Consider the following 25726-nt stretch of genomic DNA (forward strand, 5'->3'; position numbering starts at 1 on the left):
AATGCGTGAAAATAGTTGTGAAAGTGGTGAAAGCCTTTTGTGTGCTGTAGAATATAGAGTGGCTTTGTCTGTGTCCTTAATATAGCATGCATTAATAGGGCATCTGTGGCTGTGAAACATTTGTAGTTGTCTGTAAAATAAGGGGTAAAGTCAGAAATTATTGTAATTTTCAACTTATCCAAACTTCTGAGTAAAAAAGTGCATAATTATGTCTTTAAAGTATCAAAGTTCATTGTTTTTGAAAAGAAAGAAAGCATATGTTGCTCATCCTCATCCCAAAGAGAAAGAAGCTTGCAGCTTTTCATATAAATCTTTTCAGTAGAATTTGTTTATTATCAAAAAAACAATATGATATTTTAAGATGGAGATTCTTTAGAGATTTCTTTACTGGCTTTTGTCTGGATTATTGATATGAAATATTCATGAACTATGTTAGAACACTCCAAGAATACGACGTCATTGGCAACTATATATAACACTGTGCATAATGCTCCATTTGGCTGCAGATTGCGATGACGTTTTTGTCAAAGCAATTTTAATGTCCCAGATTTCATAGACTTTTCTGGTGCTCCTTGAGTTTTCCAGATTCTAACATTTTTCACATAATAAATTGTGATGCAGACTTTGATTACAGTCCCACTCTGAGTATTATTGTATATGCAGATTTTTTTTCAGTTTGCCAAGTAAATTCCAGAAAGTACAGGGCAACAGATAAGATTTCATGTGAATTAGTTTTCACTGCAAGCTTTTTGAAACAATTAGTTTTTCCCCTCAAATCAATTCGTCAAAATAAATCCAATTAATAAAAACTTACCTTTATTTCTGGGTGAGATGAGCTCTTTTATATTCGGCGGTGACAATTTGCAGCAATTCTTATTGCAATAAATTAACTAAAGTCATTATGCATTCATATTGTCAATGTTTGCTTGCTTATATTAATAAATTCATTTAATTGTCTATTGACCAAGCATATATGATAATGAGTCTGTTTTATACCAGTCCTGTGTTTCTGTCTCAGACCACACATTTTTAGCTTTAAAACACTCTTTACAACCTTTTTACCCAACGAATTGTTTCGCGTTACAAATTGTAACATATTAGGCTCGCACGCCGCTAATGAGATTTTCTTAGCACGTCCGCATTTAGAACAAGATGCCGACATTTTCGCGTATTTTTTTGACGGAAGAAAATTTTTATGTAGACACCGTCCTGAACCTGTGTTCATATAAACTTTTCACTAATATTACGACCGTACTGAAAGTTACAATATACTAATTCAAATCAAACACAGTATGGAGGGTATCGGTAAAATAAAACGACAAAGAATCGATTGCAATTCGTTTTCCAATTTTGTAATCGTTAAATGTACGATCGATTTTGTATTTCAATTCGTTTTATGTACACTATTAATCGTAAAAACGATAAAACGATCCTTATCTGTTGCCCTGAAAGTATGAAGAAATTTTGCAGTACATATTTTTATGCCCCCGGTAGGGTGGCATAAAGCATTTGAACTGTCCGTCCGTCCCTCCATCCGTCAGTCTGTCCGAAAACTTTAACATTGGCCATAACTTTTGCAATATTAAAGATAGCAACTTGATATTTGGCATGCATGTGTATCTAATGGAGCTGCACATTTTGAGTGGTGAAAGGTCAAGGTCATCCTTCAAGGTCAAAAGTCAAAAAATACAATTCAAGGGAAGTAATAAACTTTAAAAGGGAGATAATTTTTAAACCTGCCAAATGATATATTGAAATTTTATTTCAAAGCAGCATCAAAGGGGGTGTGGTGTTTCTGACAAACACATCTCTTGTTATTAGAACATATTCTTCAAGTCAGCAAGTAACTAGGGATTAGCAACTAATTTGCAAACAGTTTCTAAACACATTATAAAAAAATAAAATGCAAAGACATTCAATTAAACTACTGTTCAGGCATTGAAAATTGTTCAGATAATTACAGCAATTAAACCTCAGTTAAACTTGCAGTGTTGTTGAATATATTTGGGACAACAAGGGGAGACTTTCAACTGCCATCAATGTATTCAATAATTACCATATCCTAAATATTTATCCAAAATATTGGTACATTTCAATGTTTATTGTACCCTACTGGTTTCATCGGAGGGGACTTATGGTTTGTGCTCTGTGCGTCTGTTTGTGAGTCTGTCTGTGGGTCTGTCTGTCTGTCACACTTTTCTGGATCCTGCTTTTAAAGTTCTTCATATTTTTTCAAAAACCTTGAAACATGGATAGATGGCAATATGAACATTATGCACATCATTTCATTTTGTTCCTACGTCAAAAATTCTGGTTGTTTTGGCAACAAATAAAGAAAATTAAAAAATTATGACAATGGTGGAGCCGGTAGGGGACATAATATTGCTTGGCAATAGTCTTGTTAACTTGTATGTCTAATTGGATTCAGTAAATGGTTCTTGATATTAATCCTTTTTAAGAAAAGGTTAACCAAAACTGATTGTATAAAAAAAAGTTGTACTAAAATTCAATATTTGTATGAGCTGTAACAAGTTATATGTTTTACATGTCTTATTTTGCCATATCAGAATAGATGATTGGTCCATGTTTCAGTCGAGTCATTTCCGCCAGATGTACAGCAAGATCATCAGTGACAAGCATGATGACATCATAGCCAAGTTTGGGGCCATCCTTGCACAAGGCATTCTGGATGCAGGTAACACACCCCCCCCCCCCCCCTTAGCGTGATGTTGTTACAAAATAGGCACTTTTTGCATGTGTTTATTTGTTTCACATTTGTAATTCTTGCACAAAGCATTCTGTATGCAGGTAACCCACACCCCCCTCTAGCGTGAGGTTGTGAGATTGTTACAAAAAAAGCACTTTTTGCGTCTGCTGAGTTGGGTTTGTTTTGTTTTCGGTTTCTGCTGTGGTTATAAACATACTTTTAGAGACTACATTTCGATGGCAGCAGTTTTGCTACCAGAGTCGCACCCTTTAGTTTGCGAAGACATTAAGAAGGTTGTGATCTTATTCATTTTTGGCCTCTAAATTTTAAGAGTTTGAAGATCGAAAGACCATTTACTGGTCCTTTGGAAACTGAGACCAAAAAGTAATAGTTACATATAAAGAAATAAACAGATAAAAAGTATTGTATTTAAGTTAATTAGCTGCATCATTTTTCTCCATTAATGATTTTGACCTGATTGTTGCCATACCATAAAGTAACAAGACTGACGGTCTTGGTACTTTCAAGATGTAAGTGGTCCTTGCAAACATTTGGTAACCATGGCCCAACAGACTACTATTGGTGTCTTATTTAACCCTTTCCCACTCAAAAGCAAAGTGAAAATGGCTATTTGCAAACAGCATAAAACCAGAACAGCCTGCGAGTAACTCACAGTCTGTTCAGGTGTTATGCTGTTTTACTGCTCATCAGTATCTGAGGGTTGGATAAGAAGCCTTGAAAACTTGATTCTAGTCAGAAAGGACTTAAATAGAGTTTAACTTTCTAAAGGACTACAAATGCGTGAAAATGCATAGTGGTCAAGGGTTAATTTAATTAAAAAACTATTAATTTGATGTTTGATTGAATTTGTATTGATTTTGCATTTCTCAATCTGCAATATATATAAAAAAATAGAATATGATTATGGTGGAATGGGAATACAAATATTCATAGAATAACAATGTTTTATTATGTTTAGGTTATCATTTTAAGCTAATGTTCTAATGTATATGGTATTTGTGTTTATTTATTCTGCTACTTGGCCTTTTTGTAAGCTTTATTTAGGTGCAAAATGTTCAATCAAGTTGGCAAAACAAAACATTCTTGTACAAAGAATAAAAACAAGCATGTTATTTGAAATGTGATATTCAAATAACTTTGTCATATGTTGTATTGTTCAAGTTAAACCATAACCTATAGTATTTAAAATCTCATGCATCTAGCATCTGGTCTTGTTATTATTTAAAAAGTGCGACAGTAATGGTGGAATAAATGGGGGTTTTCTCAACCAATTGGATTTCTGAATATTTAAAATAATCCCCATGAAAAAGAGTACAACTCGCTTACCAAACATCAACTTTATAAATTCAATACAATTTATTGTCAATTAGATGTACATGTAACTTTTAAAGAAAAAAGCAAACCTTTCAAAACAATTAGAACTGTTTACTCTACTGCATTTGGATAAAAATGTGATTGTCATTTCTTCTTTCAAAATCTTGCTAATTCAAAGGTTACACAATGAAACACGTGCTACAACTTTATTCCTTAGTATCTATTTATGTTTGTTAATGTAATGAAAATTCCCCAGAAAATATAACATGGTGTATGGCTGAAATATGTTTCCTGCAATTTAAAATAAATGCCTCTTATTGTTAAGTCACCTAAATATACAAAGCCATTTCAAAAACATTCCCTGTGTTCTATAAGAAAAGCAATTAGGCCTTAGCTGCTGCGTTTTATCTAGTGAATTTAATATGGACCACATTTTTAGATTTTCTAAATTAAATTCTATTTCCAAGATATTGTTATTCTTATGGTGCTGGTATTTTGGGATTATATTAGTCGGCATAAAAATGGAAACAAAAGTAACACATAATAAGTCAGTTGTTGTTTATTATCAAATTTTATTGTACTTTGACTTTTTGGCACTTTCATACGAAATCATTAAAATGAACCTGTTTATATTTGATCATTTCTTGACAAAACAAAAAATCTATTCTCAAGGGTGTATGTTTTATATACTTTTTATTGCTGACAGAAGCATAATTGGTCATAATACTTTACAAGAACTCTGCTGTTGTCCAACATATCGGAAGTCAAGGCCTTTAATTGACAGCTGTTTACATCTAAATCCTGCCAGCAGAGATTACTTCCCTTTCTCACCACAACAGTTACTGCCCTTACTGTTAACAGCAACCACTGTGATGGGCATTGGTCGATTCAGATAGGACATTATTCATTGTTTGAAGGGTGTTATTTGTATTTCATTGACGTTCATGAAGGTCTTTGTCTGAGATAGGTCTGGGTAGGCCTCATGATAAATCCAATAGGAGTAATTTCAGATCTGAAACAATTGCAAATTTTGCAAATGTTTTGTAGAACATATTTTTTTATCAACCGAGTTAAACATGCTCTTTGTGAGATTTTTTAATCAGCTTTTGTCTGTAATGCAGGGTTGGTTTTGCGTTGTTAACATTTACCTAGTGTACACTCTAGAGGCCACATTTATTGCCGAATTTTTATGAAACTTGGTCAGAACATTTGTCCCCATGCAGAATTTCAAGCTTGGTAATGTTGGGTTTAAACTGCTTGTGAATACTCTAGAAGTTATTTTTTGTCCAATCTTCATGAAACTTGCTCAGAACATTAAATTTCTGTTCAGTCTAATGACATCTTGGCAGATTTCGAAAATGACTCCAGTCTTCTGAAAAAAATTACCAGTATTTGTGGAAGTTTTCCCTGTATGGCTATAAATAATTATTGTGACCTCTTTAAATTTGTTATTAGGGGCAAAAAAGCTTGGTCATGGTTCAAATTTTTAAAACAAGCATCGCCAAAGCTTATCAGTTCAATTATGTTTCTTAGGGTCTCAGGTTAGCGCACTAGGGTCTTTTGCGCTCTAGTTTTACATTGAACTTAAATTATTGAGCAAAATCTGTGGGCTCAAAAAGAGCAAAGAATATTCTAAAGGGAGAAATATAAAAAATAACAAGAATAAATAAAAACAAAAACACTTAAACAGGCCTGCTCTTAAATAAAAATAGAAGATTTGATGGTAGGAATGTTTTAACTTTTCTGGAAACTAAAATAATTTCCTTTAGAGTTTGGGTCACTGCATGTCATTGACTTTACCATATTCGCATTCCTATCAGTTGTGCAGTTAATGAGTGGATGATTGATCGCGTATTATCAGAATAAGTCAATCGGCGCCACACCTCCTATCTTCATGACTTATTGAATGATGAATCCAAGAAATAACTGAATGTTTTATGGCCATCTGGTATGCTAGAGCTGTGGTATTTACCTTAATGATCAACACTGATCATAATTTGGTGATAACAATATTGGCATTCTTATGTGCATTACACCGTAGCGGTTACGGGTATGTCCTCTACTGAACATGTTTTTTTCACATGACATTTATTGTATTGTCAATTCCAGAATGTGTCGTAGAATATTTCAAACTAAGTTGGTTATTAGTTGAAATTACTAAGTTTCAATTTCTGACTTAAAAAAAAATATTCCCTAAGAATTGTGTCACTGAAGGGCTCAAGGTGGCTATAGGTAAGCTTTGCTCTCTTTATATTAGTGCAGTGCCCTGGGAAAACGGGGCTTATTGTATTTGCTTAAATTTTGTCACATATTAGCCTGTGGCTCATAAGGGACAACACTTTCTGCTTAAACAGGATATTTTTTGAAAAGAAACTTACTGTGAACAATACAATTCCATTAAAGTGGAACATGTCGTCCCAGATTAGCCTGTGCAAACAGTAAGGCTAATCAGGGACAACACTTTACACACAGGCATTAATCCCTGAAAACCCATTAAACCCAGAGCCAGGCTCACATGTTTCCTACAGTCTTCTTCTCCTATGTATTTCAGGAGGCCGTAACATGACAATATCCCTGCAGTCACGCACAGGTCACAGCAACCTGGAGGCCATTGTGGGCATACTGGTGTTCTCCCAGTTCTGGTTCTGGTACCCGCTGACCCACTTCCTGTGCCTCGCCTTCACCCCCACCTGCACCATTGGGCTCAACTCGGACCTTAAGGTAACGGCATTTAAGCCCCTCTCTGGGAACACAGGGCTAAATATATAGAGAATACTAGGTTAGCTTAGAACGCCGGAAGCGCGAGCCTTGGCGAGCGCTTTCGGTGTTCGAGCCGAGCAACATAAACTTCTCTGTATTCAACGCTAATCCTAGTATTCTATTTATCCCATTTGATTTTTTCAACGTAACATTTAACATAAATAGATCTAATAACCTTAACAATAATTTTAATTCAGTCATAAAAGCGCTTAAAATCTAAAAAATGTAACCATGCGTAGTGATATACATGTAGTCTATTTGTTCTGGTACGCAAAATCGTCTTTAAAAAATTCACACACAAACTGTAAAACACGTAAAAAATATCACCATATGCCTACATTCAATTTTATGCAGTATGCGAATTTTAACACATTACGCCCGCGAAAAGAAGATTTTACTTTACTGTAATTAATTTTATTTTCGAAAGAAAATGATCAAAATCCAATATGGCGGCGATTGCTCCTGACAAAATGCTGTCGATGTCAACATACATGTACACCATCGACGACCTAGTTCTGGCTACCATAACTTTAAATGTCCCTTTTTATGATTTTTGACTGGCGCGACTTTGTACAGGTCTGTCAATACTAAATAAACTGTCTGCTGAAGTTTCTTTAGCTATCGAAGACCTTGACAATTTTGACGAGTAAACAGACAATTGCAGTGACTGACACTTTATTTGACAAAATATACAGGGCAGTACGTTTTCCGATTTCGGACGACGAATTTAAGGACGCGCAGAACGTGTTTTTTATATAATGTTATGGGTATGCCGTGTGTGATCCGATGCATCAATGGCGCCCATGTTAAAATCATTTCCCCGAGAACAGGGAACGACAAAAGTACAAACAAAAATCAAAACACGTAAGAACTAGTATCTTACCTTTAATTATCCTTTAAAATCCATCTAATAATCCATTTAACTCAATAATTGACGATTTTGCATCTAGGGTCTTTAATAATTATTTTAGCATAGTTAGATAAAGACCCTTATGCCATTCTATCACTTTATTCAAATGAGTTTATGAACGCGATAAACTTTCTTCTTCGTCACACGCTACGTCATGAACCGGAGCAGTTTATCTAATAATAGCCTTTGGTAAACTCGGTTGCATTTGCAGATTTCTGCATACAAACATAATTATGTTTAAACTTGCACAATGTTTTATTTATCTATGGTAAATGCCCTTATTGTACGAGAAAATAATTTAATATATAAATACACAAAGAATGGAAAACATTCCAGTACACAACAGATAAATGAGTAGAAAATACCCGTGTACAAAATGGAACGTTCCCAATTCCAGTGTGGTGCTATTTTTACCATCTTATACTTTACACAGCTCTATGCCTAACGTGCATTAAATAGGAAAGCAAACATAGCAGATTATTCATGAACTGTGCGATATGTGTATGGCTTGTTGTACATTCTTAATATTTAAGTTAAATGTCAAAAGTATATGCTTTGGTTATAAACAATGCACATTACACGAAATAAGGAAAATGTGATCAATTGACAATTCAGATATGTCGACATACAGTACATGTAGAAAACATGTGAAATAAGTCGCGTTTATAATAAATCGTCAAAAAAATGGGGAAAATGACGCAATAAGTATGTCATTTTATGACGCCATCAATCAGCTGATTTATTATACGGATGGCGAAAATTATGTCATATGACTAGATTTAAAGGTTGAAGGTCGTATAATTTTGAAGCTTAAGTTTTGTCGACTTTGTTATAAATAAAAAAATAACAAAACAAAAATCGTGTAATTTCATATTTTATTTCAACATTTCTTTTGGTGAATATGTCATATATATGTTTTTCTGCAAAATATGCACATTTTCTTCTAATGGGTGACCTTAAATTCGACCAATGAACCAAACAATATTGACCTAATTTTATTGCATGACGTCATTTAAAAAGTAGTCAGTGCACGCGACAGGTATATTCCACAGTGTTGAATACAAGCAAGTATATTCCACAACGTGTTATACCGTCAATGTCGCGGTGAAAATGGGATAAATGTGATTAAAGTGTTGTCCCAAATAGGCCTGTGCTGTCTGTAAAGTCTTATCAGGGACAATAATTCTTGTTATGGTGTTCACCGAACATAATGTACATAAAGTATTAGCATGTGCAGTCCGCTATCTTTTAAATTAAGCACACTTTAAGAAAACAGGGTTTAATGCATGGGCAGAAAGTGTTAACCCAGATTAGCCTGTGCAGTTCACTCAGACTTATCATGGACATATCTTTCGCTTTAATGGTATTTTTAGTTTAAAGGAAGTTCTTTCTTACCAAAAATGCTGTTTAGACGGAAAGTTTCTGAAAAATCTGACAGCAATTTACGCATATGCATTAAATCTTGAACATTTAAGGGGGTTAATTAATGCTTTGGAGCTCTGTATTGATATACTGGATTATGCCCCTTTTATCACTTTTGTTATTAATTGACATGAATAATATTGTTCAGTGACATGAACATACTGGCTGCTTACAGGGGTGATAATAACTTCATAATAAATGAATAAATATGTATATAAATATGTCAATGGCATTTATCAGGGCAACATTGGCAATACAAAAACATAAACCAGCCTTCAAAACAAGAAGACACTGATCCCACTGAATTTTAGTCCACACTTGTGTTTCATGTTTATAAAGCCCGTTGATGCAGTGTATAAATTTACTGTTGTAATGCCCCTCAACAAGTTGTTATATATAACATTAATATTTTAGCTTGCTTCATATTAAACATGTGACGTGTGTGTGTAGAGGGCGTGAGATTTTTTTGTGATTGCTGTGACAAGCTTCTGTATTTCTGTCATTACTACAATCCATATACGCCTGTCTATATAGATGCCCAAGTTGGAGCTGAAGTCCAACGCGAGGCCATCCATGTTTGCCTACCCTCCAAACATGGAGGAGAAAAAGGAGAACAAGAAGGACAAAGTAGAGACCGCCATCTTGTCCATCACGGCCAAACAGAAGAAAAAAGAGGCAGAAAAGAAGAAAGAAGAAGAAAAGATGGATGTGGTATGTGAAAATGGCTTGGGAATGCTACATGATGGCCTCTTTAAGTAGTTGAAACCTATTAAGTAGGCTTAATTGCATTGAAAGCCAAAGGCTTATTGCAAAAGCTCTTTAGTCCGTATCCTTGGTTGATCTGCTACTTTAGTCCTTATCCTTGGTTGATCTGCTACTTTAGTCCGTATCCTTGGTTGATCTGCTACTTTAGTGCGTATCCTTGGTTGATCTGCTACTTTAGTCGGTATCCTTGGTTGATCTGCTACTTTAGTCCGTATCCTTGGTTGATCTGCTACTTTAGTGCGTATCCTTGGTTGATCTGCTACTTTAGTCCGTATCCTTGGTTGATCTGCTACTTAGTGTCTTTGGGGGTGATCTTATGAACGGTCCGACAGTGGGGATCAAACCCATGACCTCCCGGTGGCTGGGCCGACAACATATGCTCTAAGCCAGGGCTACCTGATTAGGATTGGCTTTGGAAGGCTAACATTAATTTACTGACATTGTTTATGGATAGATTAGGCATACTTAAAGTTTATGTACTCATGACATGCAGGAAAATGCTTTTCAATATATATAATTATATAGTAACATAAGCTGTATTTTTAACACTTGAAAGGTCAAACTAGACATGTGTACGCTGCAGTACAAATCCCATTTCAGCTTTATATTCATCTTTGTTGAAAGACATAGGTTCTGGGGGCATATTTAAATCGCACCGTCCAACAGTCAGTCATTTAGTCCGTCTGGATTAGTTGGCGCAATAAGTCAAGCAATTGTCATCCGATCTTCACCAAACTTCATGAAAATGTGTAAGGCAATAATATCTAGGTCAAGTTGGATATCGGCCAAATTGACCCAGACACTCTTGAGGTACGGCCCTTGGATCATCGTAAAGTTTGTTTTTTTCTCGTTTCCGCTCAATAACTCGAGCAATTGTCATCAGATCTTCATCAAGCTTCATGAAAATGTGTAAGGCAATAACCTCTAGGTCAAGTTAGATAATCAGCCAAATTGACCCAGACACTCTTGAGTTACGGCCCTTGAATCTTCGTAAAAATGGTTTTTTCTCGTTTCCACTCAATAACTTGAGCAAATTTCTTAGGATCTTCACCAAACTTCATGAAAATGTGTAAGGCAATAATATCTAGGTCAAGTTCGATAATCGGCCAAATTGACTTAGACACTTCTGAGTTACAGCCCTTGAATCACCGAAAAATTGCTTTTTATCTCGTTTCCGCTCAATAACTCGAGCAAATGTCATAGTTCATGACATTTAGGTCTAGTTTGATAATCAGCCAAATTGACCAAGACACTCCTGAGTTACATCGAAAAATTGAGTGTTTTTTTCTCGTTTCCGCTCAATAACTCAAGCAATTGTCATCGGCATCAGATCTTCACCAAACTTCATAAATATGTGTGAGACAATAAAATTTAGGTTAAGTTTGATAATCAGCCAAATTTACCCAGGCACTTCTGAGTTATGGCCCTTGAATCATCAAAAAAAATGCGTTTCCGCTCGAAAAATGCTCAAAACTTCTATGTTGCTTCAGATGTAACCTGCATATTTGGTATGCATGTGTATATGGACAAGGCCTTTCCATAAGTACACATATTTTGATCTTGACCTTGAACTTAGGGTCCGCGTTTAGGTTTCGAAATCTACGTTTAGCTTTCGAACCAGCGTTTTTCGGGGGCATATGTCTTCCGATCGAGACAGCTCTTGTTTACTGTTTGTGCTGTCATATTGCTGCCAATTGCTCCAAACAAAGATGTATTTTATATGTTGACAATAGAATGGCTATATTATTAAGACTTGCACATAGTAAGGATATGTATGATATGTCAATTTGTAAATCAAAATATAGTTCATTTATGAATAGTCACAAGTTTGTTTGCATACTTAGAGGGTTCATTGTGGTATGATAAACAGGTCATGTTTGCGGATAATCAAATCAAAATCCAGCATTCAACTTCAAATTCAACATGTTTTAATTATTTTGTTATAAACCCCCCAAAAAATCACTTCATTGTAATATTAACTACTGCTATTATCTAAAAAAAATTAATAGATGATTAAATTAAAACAATGGGATTAAATGGGCTAAATGCATGTGCATAAAGTGTCATCCCAGATTAGCCTGTGCAGTTCACACAGGCTAATCTGAAACAACACTTACCGCTTTTATTGTATTTTTGTTTAAAGGAGATCTCTTTTAAGCACAAATTCAGATAAGGCGTAAAGTGTCATCCCAGATTAGCATGTGCAGACTGCACTGGCTAATCTGCGAGGACAGTTTACAACATGCATTAAGCCCTGTTTTCAGAGAGCCCGACTAAAATCAATCATTTCTTATGTCTCAGGACGAGAAGCCAGACATCAGAACAGAAAAGAAGGGAGACAAATCCGCCGACAAGGGAGAGAAATCCAGTGGTGAGAAGGAGACAGAGGAGGAAGGGAAGAAGGAAGAAGAGAAAAAGAAGGAACCCGAGCCCAACTTTGAGATGCTGAACAATCCAGCTCGTACCATGCTGGCACAGGTGAGTTGTTGTTGATCATTTTGGATTCAGCAGGCCTTTTCCTGCCCTTTCTATAGGTCCTTTAAATGGACCCTGTCAAAAGAGAAATTGTAAATAAAAATCCAAAAAAAATCCATTGTATTTATTTTTTAAGAATAAAAGAAGCGCTTTGTGATTATTTTATCTCAATTTTATTTTGATTACATCTTTATAACTATTACTAATAATTTATATGATTTGTTTGAAATATTGAATTAGTTACTCCAAAATCAGTGGACTTTTGGGGAAAAAAATTCGCAGTTGCATTTTCCCCAAAATGACAAGGAAAAGGCCTATTCAAAATAGATCCATCAGAGATATAAATCAATAAAGGTCATAACAAGGTTACAGTTACCTGTTTTTAGAAGTTATTTATGTATAATAATCAAACTTTTTAGGATTCAAAGTTAAAAGTCTGGGCAGGTCATTTGGGGTGGAGGTCATGAGTTCGGGATAGTGAAGGCAATGAAATCAAACAGGATTTTAGCTCACCTGAGCCTTAAGTGCTCATTATGAGATATGGTGGTCAGTGTATGGGTTGCGTTGTGGGTCATAGGTCATCTAATATTAAATTGTTACCACTGTAGAGACTTCACTTTTTTATGCCCCCGGCAAGGTAGCATATAGCAGTTGAACTGTCCGTCAGTTAGTCAGTATGTCAGTCTGTCTGTCCGTCCGGAAAAAAATAACATTGTCCATAACTTTTTTAATATTGAAGATAGCAACTTGATATTTGGCATGCATGTGTATCTCATGGAGCTTCACATTTTGAGTGATAAAATTTCAAGGTGAACATCCTCCTTTAAGGTCTAGGGTCGAAAAAACAAATCCAAGGGAAGTAATAAGCTTTAAATGGACATAATTATCTGACCTGTCAAATTATATATATTTTTTAAACAAGAGATGTGTTCGTCAGATACACAATGCCCCCTATTGCGCTGCTTTGAAATAATATTAAAATGTGGTTTTTTTTACCTTTGACCTTGAAGGATGACCTTGACCTTGAACTTCCACCACTCAAAATGTGCAGCTTCATGAGAACGCCGCTTTGATTTTATTTTTTTTACCTTTGACCTTGAAGGATGACCTTGACCTTGAACTTCCACCAATCAAAATGTGCAGCTTAACGAGATACACATGCATGCCAAATATCAAGTTTCTATCTTCAATAATGCAAAAGTTATGGCCAACGTTAAAGTTTTTATTTCGGACAGACGGACAGACTGACATACGGACTGACGGACAGTTCAACTGCTATACGCCACCCTACCGGGGGCATAATAAATCAAAGCGGCACAGTAGGCGGCATTGTGTTTCTGAACACATCGTAGTTAAAGGTCATGGTCAAGTTCATCCTTCAAGGTCTAAGGTCAAAAATACAAATCCAAGGGAAGTAATAAGCTGTAAAGGAAGATAATTATTTAATATTGAAGATAGCAACTTCATATTTGGCATGCATGTGTATCTCATGGAGCTGCACATTTTGAGTGGTGAAAGGTGAAGGGCATACAAGTATCTTAGGTACTTTAAGGTTACCTGAGAATCTACAGTCATGGTAGTGGCTTTTAATTATTTGCTACTAAAAATAGTGATTTGTTAGAGACAATTATTTTCAAGGGAAGTAATTTATATAATTATAAATCTCAGATTATATATTTCCTTACCAAGAATTTAAGTTTTGATTATTTATAACTTAAATGATTGATTAGTGAAAGTGTTTTTTTTAAATGATATAATTATCATTTCTTTCCTGTACTAATTTGTGAATGGTAGGGTTCATTACATGGACTAATGTCCAAAGATACATGATGAACTCTGGCAATGATCTCTTTGATAAACCAAAGGCCTTGGTTGTCAGTGATGTCTGACTTGGTCATTTTTTACTGTCTACAGACCCCCCCCCCCCACAGTTGGATTGAACAAAATCCAAGGGAAGGTAATAAGCTTTAAAGGGAGATGATTTCTATACCTGCCAAATGATAAATATAAATTTTATTTCAAAGCGGCGCAGTAGGGGGCATTGTGTTTCTGACAAACTCATCTCTTGTTCATTCTATCAACGGCTTGAACCCTATTTATTCCAGCCAGTAGAGCGATTCAGGCACTCATGGGCCTCTTGTTCCTTATTGGGAAAGTGCCGTTTTCTGGTACTTTATAAAGAAGGATAATAATCGTAATGAAACATGGTATAAATGTTTATCTTGAACATATTTAGATCAGTCTTGGTCACGTAACAGTATCTTAATGAAAGATAGGATGATTTTTTATCTCGACAGTTTCTATTCTAGGATTTAATCTGGGTAGCATGCATCCAAAAACTAGGTCATGAGGTTAAATGTTTGACAGACCTTGGTTCCACTCAAGAGGCCGCACTTATGGCTCAAGCTTAATAATACTTGGTCAGAATGTCTATCATGACTAGACTGAGTTTTAATCTGGGTCATGTGCATCCAAAAACTTGGTCACTATGTCAAATCTTAGATAAACCTTCTGAAATATCTAGATGCCACGTACCATCTCAATCATGATTAAACATGGTCACAATATCTTGACAATATATAGGCCATGTTTAAATTTGGGTCAGATGTGTTCAACATCTAGGTCATCAGCTAAAGTCATTGCAAATTGATGTGCCTTGAAGTCAGGTGAGCGATTAAGGCCACCATAGCCTACTTATGTTTCTTTTTATCAATTTTAATGACACTTGATCAAGAATCTTGCATAGAGACCTAACTAAAGATGGCATTTGTGACGGGCAGGACAAATCTACTTGTGCACAAAAAGCTCAAAAACATGAGTTAGGATTGAGGTGTAAATCTCTTTTAGTTTGTACGGAGGCAGCTCATGCAGAAATTTGTTAAATACCACTTTAATTGAAAATTAACAATAAATTGGTGAAATGCAAAAAATACTGTCTTTTTGTATTAACACTCTTTCCGAAAGGGTTTTATTGCACATGCAAATAAAATAACATAAGAAGTGTTATATTACTAACAAGCTTGTAGCTTGTGAATACATGCTGTGTACATCTTTGCACTGATTATTACAGCTGAAAGTCCTGTCAATGACTGAGGGAAGTCGCTACCAGCCCCTCAAAGACATCTCCAATGGAGGTATCATCGTCTTGGGGGACATTAAGCAGGGGGAGAAAGAGGAGATTGTGGAACCTGTGGCTGGTGGGTAGATTAATGTGGCGTTATATTTGTACTTTAAGGCTAACGTCAAGAAAGGTTTTTAGTTTGTTTATGGTAATGTTAGATAAGCATTCTAGTAGAATCATTGCTATAATACAAATATAATAGTTTAAAAAAGGAATGACTGCATAATTTAACTGCACATCAAATTATGAGCACAACCATTCAAATTGCAGCTGGTGGCCTCAAGATGGATGCAAGCAGTCATTGTCTCCCTTTACTGAGAAAATGATAAAATAAAGTATATGCCTAAGTTAGAAGCGTGTGTACCAACCACTGTGCTAACTTGACAGCCAATCAACAACTGCATGAGCCTGGTTTTTGAAAACTGGACTAAATGCATGTGCGCAAAATGTAGTCCCAGGTAAGCCTGTGTGGTCCCCACAGGCTAATCATGGATGACTCTTTCCAGCAACACTGGATTTATGAAAAGAAGAGACATCATTCAACGAAAAAATACAACATTATGCCAAGTTTTCCAAGAATGAGGCTCACATCTGCATAATTCCTATACCTTTATACCTTTACCCTTGCAGCTAGTTGCCCCAAGATGCAAGGGCAATCTGTATAAGCGGAAAGAGTCATTCCTGATTAGCCTGTGTGGAGTGCACAAGCTAACCTGGAGAACATTTTAATAGCTTAATTACGTTACCTGATATCATATGCTTACTTATTCCGATAGGATCGTAATTTATCCGGAATTTTTCGTCCGAGGAATCCCACACTTTTCAGAAACCCGTCAGGTAGGTCAGAGCGGTCACATAGTGCAGTGTAGCCGCACAACCAAAACGGGACATTACCCAGAATCCACTCTTATTCCGGATGGCGATATACAAAGGCCGACATTTTGTTATTAACTTAATTGTTGCTTCTGTTTCGCTGGATTCTTCTATTTAACAGAATAGAGAAGTTTTTGTATTGCGTTAAAACATTCTCCGAATATATATCCGTGTATTTCTGTATCGTTTTGTGTATTTGTTTGTTTGTTCAAGGCAAAGAATGCCTCAAACACGTGGCTCATGTGGACACATAAGGGCAGCATGGGACAACCATGGTAGCTGCCTGTCGTGTGCAGGATGTACCCAGGATAACTGCTGCCCTTTCTGTGAGCATTGGTCTGCAGATACCTGGGCCATCAAGCATCGACCCTTCAAGAGTCGTGGACACAACAAGAATAGTTCAGATCAAAGTAGGGAAAGTTCCGTGTGTCGGGACTTTTCACCACACGATCTTGACCATATACCACCAGTAGCTGCCAGGCATCGGTCCCTACCCCGTGACTAAACCAGACAACATTTGCCCGGTCCGTTCATCGGAAATGACCAGTTGAATGACTCGGCATCAGATCAACATAGGAAAAGTTCCGTGTGTCGGGACTTTTCACCACACAATCTTGACCATATGCCACCAGTAGCTGCCAGGCATTGGTCCCTACCCTGTGACGACACCGGACAAAATTTGCCCGGTCCGTTCATAGGGAATGACCAGTTGACCGGTCCGGAGACTTCACCGGTCACCGGTCAACATTGACCAGTCCGGTCACCGTTCATGCTATGACCGGTCAACTGGTCACCGGTCACTGACCGGTCCGGTCACCGGTCATGCTGTGACCGGTCCGGTCACCGGTCATTGACCGGTCCGGTCATTGACCGGTCCGGTCAACGGTCATTGACCGGTCCAGTCACCGGTCATGTAATGACCGATCCGGTCACCGGGTACCGGTCTGTGCCACAGACTGTTCCGGTCACCGTAGATGTTGACACTACCTTGTCAGTACTCCACAAAGGTAGACGCAGCCGCGTTTCTACTGTGAGTCACAGACGTAAACGTGTAGTGTCTGATGTTTCCGGCTACTCCTCCACCTCGGGCTCGTGGTCGTATGACTCATCGTCTACTTCAAATAGCCCTCATCATTATCGGAGGGGACGTCGTTCACGCTCACCGAGTGTTTCTCGACGTAGATTGCCTCATAAAGAGCGATCACGCCAGCGCTCGGGGAGACGTTCGATCAGGAAACATCATTCCCAGCGCCGCCGAACAGTGTCTCGGCATCGCAGGGATAAGGGACATAGACCTTCCTCTATTAGGCGCTCTCGGACTCTTAGGTCCCCTAGTCGATCCTTCTCTGAGGAATCTATTGACACCCTTCCACGTGTGTCGGCCTCTATTTTGGCCTCAACACACACTTCAGCCGTTCCTACAACCACTGAGCATAATTTGTATTCAAACACTAGTTTGCATACATATCAGGCTCAAGGTACAGGGGTTAATCTAACCACTTCGGCTGCGTTTTCAGCCCCACGTGTCTCTTCCACATTGCATAGAAGTATACCCCGGGCTGCCGCTACACCATCAAATCCCAATACTTTGTGGATCCAACAGTCGCCGGGAATCTTTGTCCCTTTTTCGACTGATCCTTTACCAGAGACCTCTGGTATTCAAAGTGAGTCTGCTGACTTGATCTCTGAGAGACCTAACTCACCAGCTATATCTTTGATGGTGCCGGAAAACGATTCTCTCATGATAGAAGCGAATGAATCTAATATTCCTTCTCCTATATCCACCGGTTTCAATCAATCCAATGCTCCAGCAGATGGTTCGATTGAGGCGGGCTCGGAGTCTAATGAGGCCGAACTTTATTATTTGGCCTCCATCAATCAGGTATAGGAACTTATGTTCAATACCTTAGATGAGGACTTCTGCCCCCGCCCTTCCTTGTCTCTCACAGGATCTGCGGTTACCGTTACAGAACAGGTAGCACGCAGACGAGAGCCCGGCAGGATAAGTAAGGCTACTTCCCGAGTGGATCTACGCCTTCCTATTGGCTCTTCCACAATGGCTGTTTTCCAGTCACTTGAACCAGCCAATAAGCCTTCGCCATCTCCATGGAAAGCCCCTAAGGAGCTCACGGAGCCTGAACAGATGGACGGCGGGAAAAGTTATAAGGCCCCGGTACCCGACCCTGCTACCGGTTTGGACCTTTTCAAACTTCCGGTTCCTGATGCTGACATTAGTAAGCTGTTACTTACAATGCCTTCATCATCTACCCATACATAAGTCCCTCTTTCCCTGTTGGAAAATTGGGAGCTGAGAGAACGCCGTTCCATAGGTCTGGCTAACCAGCTAGATCTCATGGCAGCCACAGCCTTAGACCAGGGGTTTTTTTGGCCTGATTTTATAGCCAAAATTCGGCTATGTTCCCAATCCCAAAAAGTATACTTTTTTCCCAAAATGTGGCAAAAAATTCCCAATTTCCAAAAAAAAAAACAATTTTTTTTTAGAAAGAAGTGTCTTATGCATATTTTATCTCATATTTAATTCAATTACATCTAACAAAGTATTATATGATTTTGTTCTTTTAATTTGAATGATTATAAAGAGTTATATCAAATTTAGTATTTCCCTAATCAGTGGACATTTCGTGTGAAAAAAAGGCTAATGAATTTATTTTCCCAATCTAATGAAAATGCCGATAAAATTCCCAATTCCAAAGCCATGGGCTATCTTCCCAAAAAGTGGAGAAAAAACCCTGTAGACTTGGTTTGGGAGCTCTCTGATTCAATCCCAGAGGAGCTCCGGGCCTTGTTGATACATCTTTCACGTACTACGCAGTGTTTATCTCACAATGCTGCGTTGTCTATGTCTGAGATGTTAAGGCTTCGGAGAGACCTCATCCTCTCTTCCTTGCCCAATAATTTCCTTTTGGAAACAGGCCTAAACTCCCTTCCAACTGCTCCACTAACAGCAGATTCTCTTTTTGGAGGGAGGATACAGTCGGCACTTACTGCTGATCGTGAAGATCAGATACATGCCTCCTTAGCTAGGAGCAACTCTGGCCAGCGCCCTGTGGTTTTTAAGCGCCCTGCTTCTAAGCCCCCAGGAGCCCCACCGGCCAAGAACGCTAAAAGGGACAGTTTCCCTACTAAGCGTCCGTCTGCTCCACGTCAGCCCACAAATAGGCCTCCTTTTCAGAACAGAACAACTTCCTATCAGAAGCCTTCTGTAAAACAAAATTGGAGTAAGGGCAAACCCAATGCGGACAAGAAGTCATTTAATCCTTCTTCCGGCAAGGGTGGACCTCCTTCAGGTTAGCCCTAGGTCATACCCCTTTCTACCGCCACAACCTCTGATGCCGGAGGTACCAGTCGGGGCCAGACTTATGCACTTCGCAAATCGATGGCTCCAAATAACTTCGGACGCGTTGGTTCATTCTCTTGTCACACAAGGCCTCACTTTTCAATTCGAAAAAAGGCCCCCACTCTCTCGTGTCCCAATAGATCTGGTATCTCCGCATCCACAACTTCCAGACTCCATTCTCGGACTCCTGGAAAAACAGGCAGTAGAAAGGGTTCACGACCCTTGTTCTCCAGGATTTTACAGTCGCCTTTTCCTTGTTTAAAAGAAAAGCGGCTCCTGGAGACCAGTCATAGACTTTAAAGTGTTCAACACGTTTCTAGTCAAACCTACTTTCAAGATGGAGACTCCTGCCTTCATTCGACGCTCCATCAAACCCATGCAATGGGGGGTTTCCTTGGACCTGGAAGATGCATACTTCCATGTTCCTATCCATCCCAACTACCGGAAGTACCTGCGCTTCTCCTTTCGAGGCCAGGTCTACCAGTTTCGGGCGATGCCCTTTGGATTGGCCACGGCTCCACGAGTTTTCACCAAACTCATGGCCGCAGTGAGCGCACACCTCCGATTAAACGGGGTTCAACTGCTTCAGTATTTCGACGATTGGCTCTTACACCAGCTGGATCGTCAACTGCTTCTGCTTCACCTAGAGTTCTCTTGGAAGGAGCTCCTCTCTTTAGGACTCCTTCTCAATGTAGCCAAGTCAGACCTCATTCCCTCTCAGGATTTCATATTCGTGGGAATGAATTTTCTGACCCACATCAATCGGGTCAGGGTCTCACCGCAACGTATATCAGACCTCCTTTTGAAGGTCAGATGGGTGCTGTCCCAATCTCATATCACAGCTCAAGATTTCCTCTCACTCAACGGTATCCTGAGCTCTGTAGCAGACTTCGTGCAGTTGGGACGTCTCTTCCTACGTCCTCTTCAGCACTATCTCTCAGCTCGATGGAAATGGTCTCCAGACAATCTGCTAACACAGATTCCCATCCTTCCGTCCTTAGTCCCCCACCTTCTATGGTGGCTAGACGAGGAGACCCTGTTGGCAGGAGTACCGCTTCTTCCCCCGCAACCGTCTTTACATCTCATAACGGATGCGAGCATGGAAGGTTGGGGCGCTCACCTGGAACCCCGCAGCCTGATATTATCAGGATTGTGGTCTCCTCAGGAGTCTCTCCTGCACATAAACAATCTCGAAATGCGAGCAGTCTTTCTAGCTGTTTCTTAATTCCAATCACATCTTCGGGACTCCTGTGTGATGGTATCGACAGACAACACATCAGTCGTGGCTTACATCCAGAAACAGGGCGGGACACACTCTCACTCCCTGTATCTGGAAACAATGAAATTACTTGTTCTTTGCAAGAGCCTAAACGTCTCTCTCTTGTCTAAACACATACCAGGTCGTCTCAACGCCCTGGTGGACGGTTTGTCTCGCAAACACCAGTTACTTCCATCGGAGTGGACACTTCATCAGGAAGTGGTCAATCAGATATTCCTCACATTCGGTTATCCACTGGTCGACCTGTTTGCGACCAGAGACAACCACAGACTTCCTCTGTATGTGAGTCCAGTGTACGAACCAGCAGCGTGGGCGGTAGACGCGCTTTCGTTCGATTGGGATCAACTGGACGCTTACGCTTATCCCCCACCCATTCTAATTCCCCAAATCTTAGGGAAAATCAGGGTGAATTCTTGCCGGATCTTCCTGATAGCCCCTTGGTGGCCCAGGAGATCCTGGTTCAACGACCTTCTCGGTCTCCTGTGCGAATTTCCCAGGGAACTTCCGCACAGGTCAGATCTCCTATCTCAGAGAGGCAGACTTCACATGGATCCAGACATGTTCCACTTACACATCTGGCCGTTATCAGGCAATCCCTTCAGAAGAAACTCTTTTCTGTCAGGGCTTCAACGCTCGTTGCCTCTGCAAGGAGAAAGTCCACCAGAGCAGTCTATGATGCTCGCTGGAAACTCTTCTCTAATTGGTGTGTTCGAGGGAAAATTGATCCCCTCAATCCCTCTGCTAGACGCATAGCGGATTTTCTAATCTATATCTTTAATTATAAGAAACTTTCTCTTAGCTCCATCAAAGGATACAGATCTGTGCTTTCGCATACCTTGGCTTTTCCTAAGTCATCACAAGTCTGTGCTGACCCAGCCATTTCGGAACTGATCTGAGCCATGGAACTTAAACGTCCTGTGTCTCGTTCTCTTACCCCCAAATGGGATTTGGCTTGTGTTCTTGGATCGCTTATTAAAGCTCCCTATGAACCCCTTAATCAGGCTTCTTTACAGTTCCTAACCTGGAAGACCGTTTTCCTTCTTACCATGGCTTCATCCAAACATAGAAGTGAAATTCATGCTCTTTCTATCGAAGAAAGCCATCTTCGTTTTGATTCCTCCGATGGCTCTGTCACCTTGTTGTGTCAGCCAGGATTCCTTGCTAAAAATCAACTCCCCTCAATGGCTTCTAAACCTTTCAAGCTCCCAAGTCTTTCTAGAACTTGTGGTAATGAAGATGAAGATAGACTCCTCTGCCCTGTCAGGTCTTTGAAGTTCTATCTTAGTAGAGTTAAGTCTATTCGAGGTTCTCGCAAGAGACTCTTCATTCCCTTAAAAGGGGGGGGCGATGTGTCTGCGGCTTCTATTTCCCGTTGGGTAGCCTCGACTATAAAAAGGGCTTACTCTTCTGTTTCTTCAAGGGATTCGTCTCTTTTTAAGATTAGACCGCATGAATTACGAGCAATGTCGGCTTCGTGGGAATATATTAATCATACCCCACTCTCTGACGTGCTTCAAGCTGCTTTCTGGAGGAATCAGACTTCTTTTTCATCTGTTTATCTTCGTTCTCTGGAGTGCCAACAGGACAACTTGTATTTGTTGGGCCCCCTTGTGGTTGCACAAACGGTAGTATCTTCTACGGCATAGGTATATTACGCTTATCCGTGAATTAAGTTAATACCGTAATAACGAGGATTTGCTGAGAACCCGAGATATGGGTTCCGCTGTGATGGGGAGATTTTCGCGAACCTTCCCGCCTCAGCTGCAAATTCAGCATATGATATCAGGTAACGTAATTAAGCTATTAAAACAAATTTTTCTAGTAAAATTCATTTTAATTAGTAATTACTTACCTGATATCGGTAAGTCCCACCTCCCACCCCGCTCTTCGTCTAATATTTTATATTTTTTATTGGAATAAGAGTGGATTCTGGGTAATGTCCCGTTTTGGTTGTGCGGCTACACGGCACTATGTGACCGCTCTGACCTACCTGACGGGTTTCTTAAAAGTGTGGGATTCCTCGGGCGAAAAATTCCGGATAAATTACGATCCTATCGGAATAAGTAAGCATATGATATCAGGTAAGTAATTACTAATTAAAATGCATTTTACTAGAAAAATTTGTTTTGGGCTCATGCCTTTACCTTACCCACATTTCAGCTGGTGGCCCCAAGATAGAGGATGAGGAGGAGGAGCCTGAACCCCCGGAGCCCTTTGAGTGGACTGAGGACTAAACTGGCCACACCCCCTGTGGGTCACAGGACCTTTACAGTGTGTCAACGTCTGTCAGTCCAACCTTCATAGAACCTGTTCACTGTAGAAACTTAAAAGCTTTGAATGTTTTTGTTATTGAAACTTTATAAGAGCATAATGAAACTAAACCTTCATAGACCCTGTTGTTATATAGAGACTTAAATGCGTAGAGACCAGCTCTGAATGTTGTTGGTTTTGTCACTTTGTAACATCATAATGAAACATGAAATGAAATTAGTGACTTGTGTGTTCAAATATTTTCTATAGACATGTTTTGTTAACTTAGTAGCATGTTGTTTTGTGTTTCTATTTATAGTTTTTAAACATTAGTAAACAAAATGATATATAAATATACATTAGAAAAGAACATAACATTAACTAAAAACAATTTTTGTGTTGATTAATGAATATTGTCATAACATCAATGATATATGTATATTTCTTAGCTTTTCTTGACTTTTCAAGATGTATAAGCTCTGCTCTACAATTTATGACAAAAAATATCCTTTTAAGATAAAAATAATAATGAATGTTCAAATATTTTAAAAGAAAGGAATAAACAAGTACAAACATCAATTTGTCATGAGTTCTTGTACATGTATTTAGAACAAGTAACCAGTTCCTTTCAGTTTTTTGTGCCCCCTTTCAAAGAAAAGGGAGTATGTAGTTTTTGCACTGTCTGTCTGTCTGTCAAACTTCGTGTGCGCTCTCTTATTCAAATAGTTTTCATCTGATCTTTACCAAACTTGGTCAGAAGTTGTATCAAGACAATATCTAGGTCAAGTTCGAATATGGGTCATGCCGGGTGAAAAACTAGGTCAGGGGGTCACTTAGTGCATTTCAAGGATTAAGCATGGTGTCCGCTCTCTAGTTTATGTGGCTTTTTGATTTATTTTGATATTCTAAGACATTTTTATGCCCCGAAGGAGGGCATTTAGTGACTGTCCGTCCGTCTTTCCGTCACACTTTGCGTTTAGATTTCGAAAAATGCGCATAACTTCTATGTTGCTTCAGATAGCAATTTCATATTTTGCATGCATGTGTATATGGACAAGGCCTTTCCATACGCACACAAATTTTGACCCCTGTGACCTTGAACTTGCGGTCCGTGTTTAGGTTTCGAAATCTGCATTTAGGTTTGAAAAAAGCTCATAACTTCTACCAAGCTTTTATAGGGGGCATAAGTCATCCTATGGTGACAGCTCTTGTTAGGGTACTGTTTGCAATATGACTAGTATATAAATAAATGGTTCTTTGTAAGCAATACTGAATGTGGTCAACCTTAGGAAGTAGTGTTGCCAAAAACTAAGCTTTATTTGGCTTTCCCATAATTAGATCAGTCAAGAGGCTCAAATTTTGATAAGTCAAGAGTCATAAGCTTGCATCAGTTAGGAGGATTACTTATGCTTAGATCAGTGAAGAGGCTTACCTGTGCTTGGATCAGTGAAGAGGCTTACCTGTGCTTAGATCAGTGAAGAGGCTTGCCTGTGCTTAGATCAGTGAAGAGGCTTGCCTGTGCTTAGATAAGTGAAGAGACTTACCTGTGCATAGATGAGTGAAGAGGCTTACCTGTGCATAGATGAGTGAAGAGGCTTGCCTGTGCTTAGATCAGTGAAGAGGCTTACCTGTGCTTAGATCAGTGAAGAGGCTAGCCTGTGCTTAGATCAGTGAAGAGACTTACCTGTGCATAGATGAGTGAAGAGGCTTACCTGTGCTTAGATCAGTGAAAAGGCTTACCTGTGCTTAGATCAGTGAAGAGGCTTACCTGTGCTAAGATCAGTGAAGAGGCTTACCTGTGCTTAGATCAGTGAAGAGGCTTGCCTGTGCATAGATGAGTGAAGAGACTTGCCTGTGCTTAGATCAGTGAAGAGGCTTACCTGTGCTTAGATGAGTGAAGAGCTTTACCTGTGCTTAGATCAGTGAAGAGGCTAGCCTGTGCTTAGATCAGTGAAGAGACTTACCTGTGCATAGATGAGTGAAGAGGCTTACCTGTGCTTAGATCAGTGAAAAGGCTTACCTGTGCTTAGATCAGTGAAGAGGCTTACCTGTGCTAAGATCAGTGAAGAGGCTTACCTGTGCTTAGATGAGTGAAGAGGCTTGCCTGTGCATAGATGAGTGAAGAGACTTGCCTGTGCTTAGATCAGTGAAGAGGCTTACCTGTGCTTAGATGAGTGAAGAGCTTTACCTGTGCTTAGATCAGTGAAGAGGCTTACCTGTGCTTAGATCAGTGAAGAGACTTACCTGTGCATAGATGAGTGAAGAGGCTTACCTGTGCTTAGATCAGTGAAAAGGCTTACCTGTGCTTAGATCAGTGAAGAGGCTTACCTGTGCTAAGATCAGTGAAGAGGCTTACCTGTGCTTAGATCAGTGAAGAGGCTTGCCTGTGCATAGATCAGTGAAGAGACTTGCCTGTGCTTAGATCAGTGAAGAGGCTTACCTGTGCTTAGATGAGTGAAGAGCTTTACCTG

General features: G+C 39.1%; 1 protein-coding gene across 1 annotated transcript in view; it reads left to right on the forward strand.

Moving 5' to 3' along the window:
* Positions 1–23834, forward strand: part of LOC127835164 (26S proteasome non-ATPase regulatory subunit 1-like) — a 30303-nt gene extending 6469 nt beyond the window's left edge. The window contains exons 3-8 of the mRNA XM_052361473.1: positions 2593–2695; positions 6594–6763; positions 9669–9845; positions 12201–12377; positions 15445–15571; positions 23166–23834. Coding sequence (XP_052217433.1) covers positions 2593–2695; positions 6594–6763; positions 9669–9845; positions 12201–12377; positions 15445–15571; positions 23166–23239 — 828 coding nt within the window. The 3' untranslated portion in view covers positions 23240–23834. The remainder of the gene's footprint in view (positions 1–2592; positions 2696–6593; positions 6764–9668; positions 9846–12200; positions 12378–15444; positions 15572–23165) is intronic.
* Positions 23835–25726: the final 1892 nt, after the last annotated feature.

Source organism: Dreissena polymorpha, chromosome 6, assembly GCF_020536995.1.
Source record: "Dreissena polymorpha isolate Duluth1 chromosome 6, UMN_Dpol_1.0, whole genome shotgun sequence".
In the NCBI taxonomy this organism is placed as follows: domain Eukaryota; kingdom Metazoa; phylum Mollusca; class Bivalvia; order Myida; family Dreissenidae; genus Dreissena; species Dreissena polymorpha.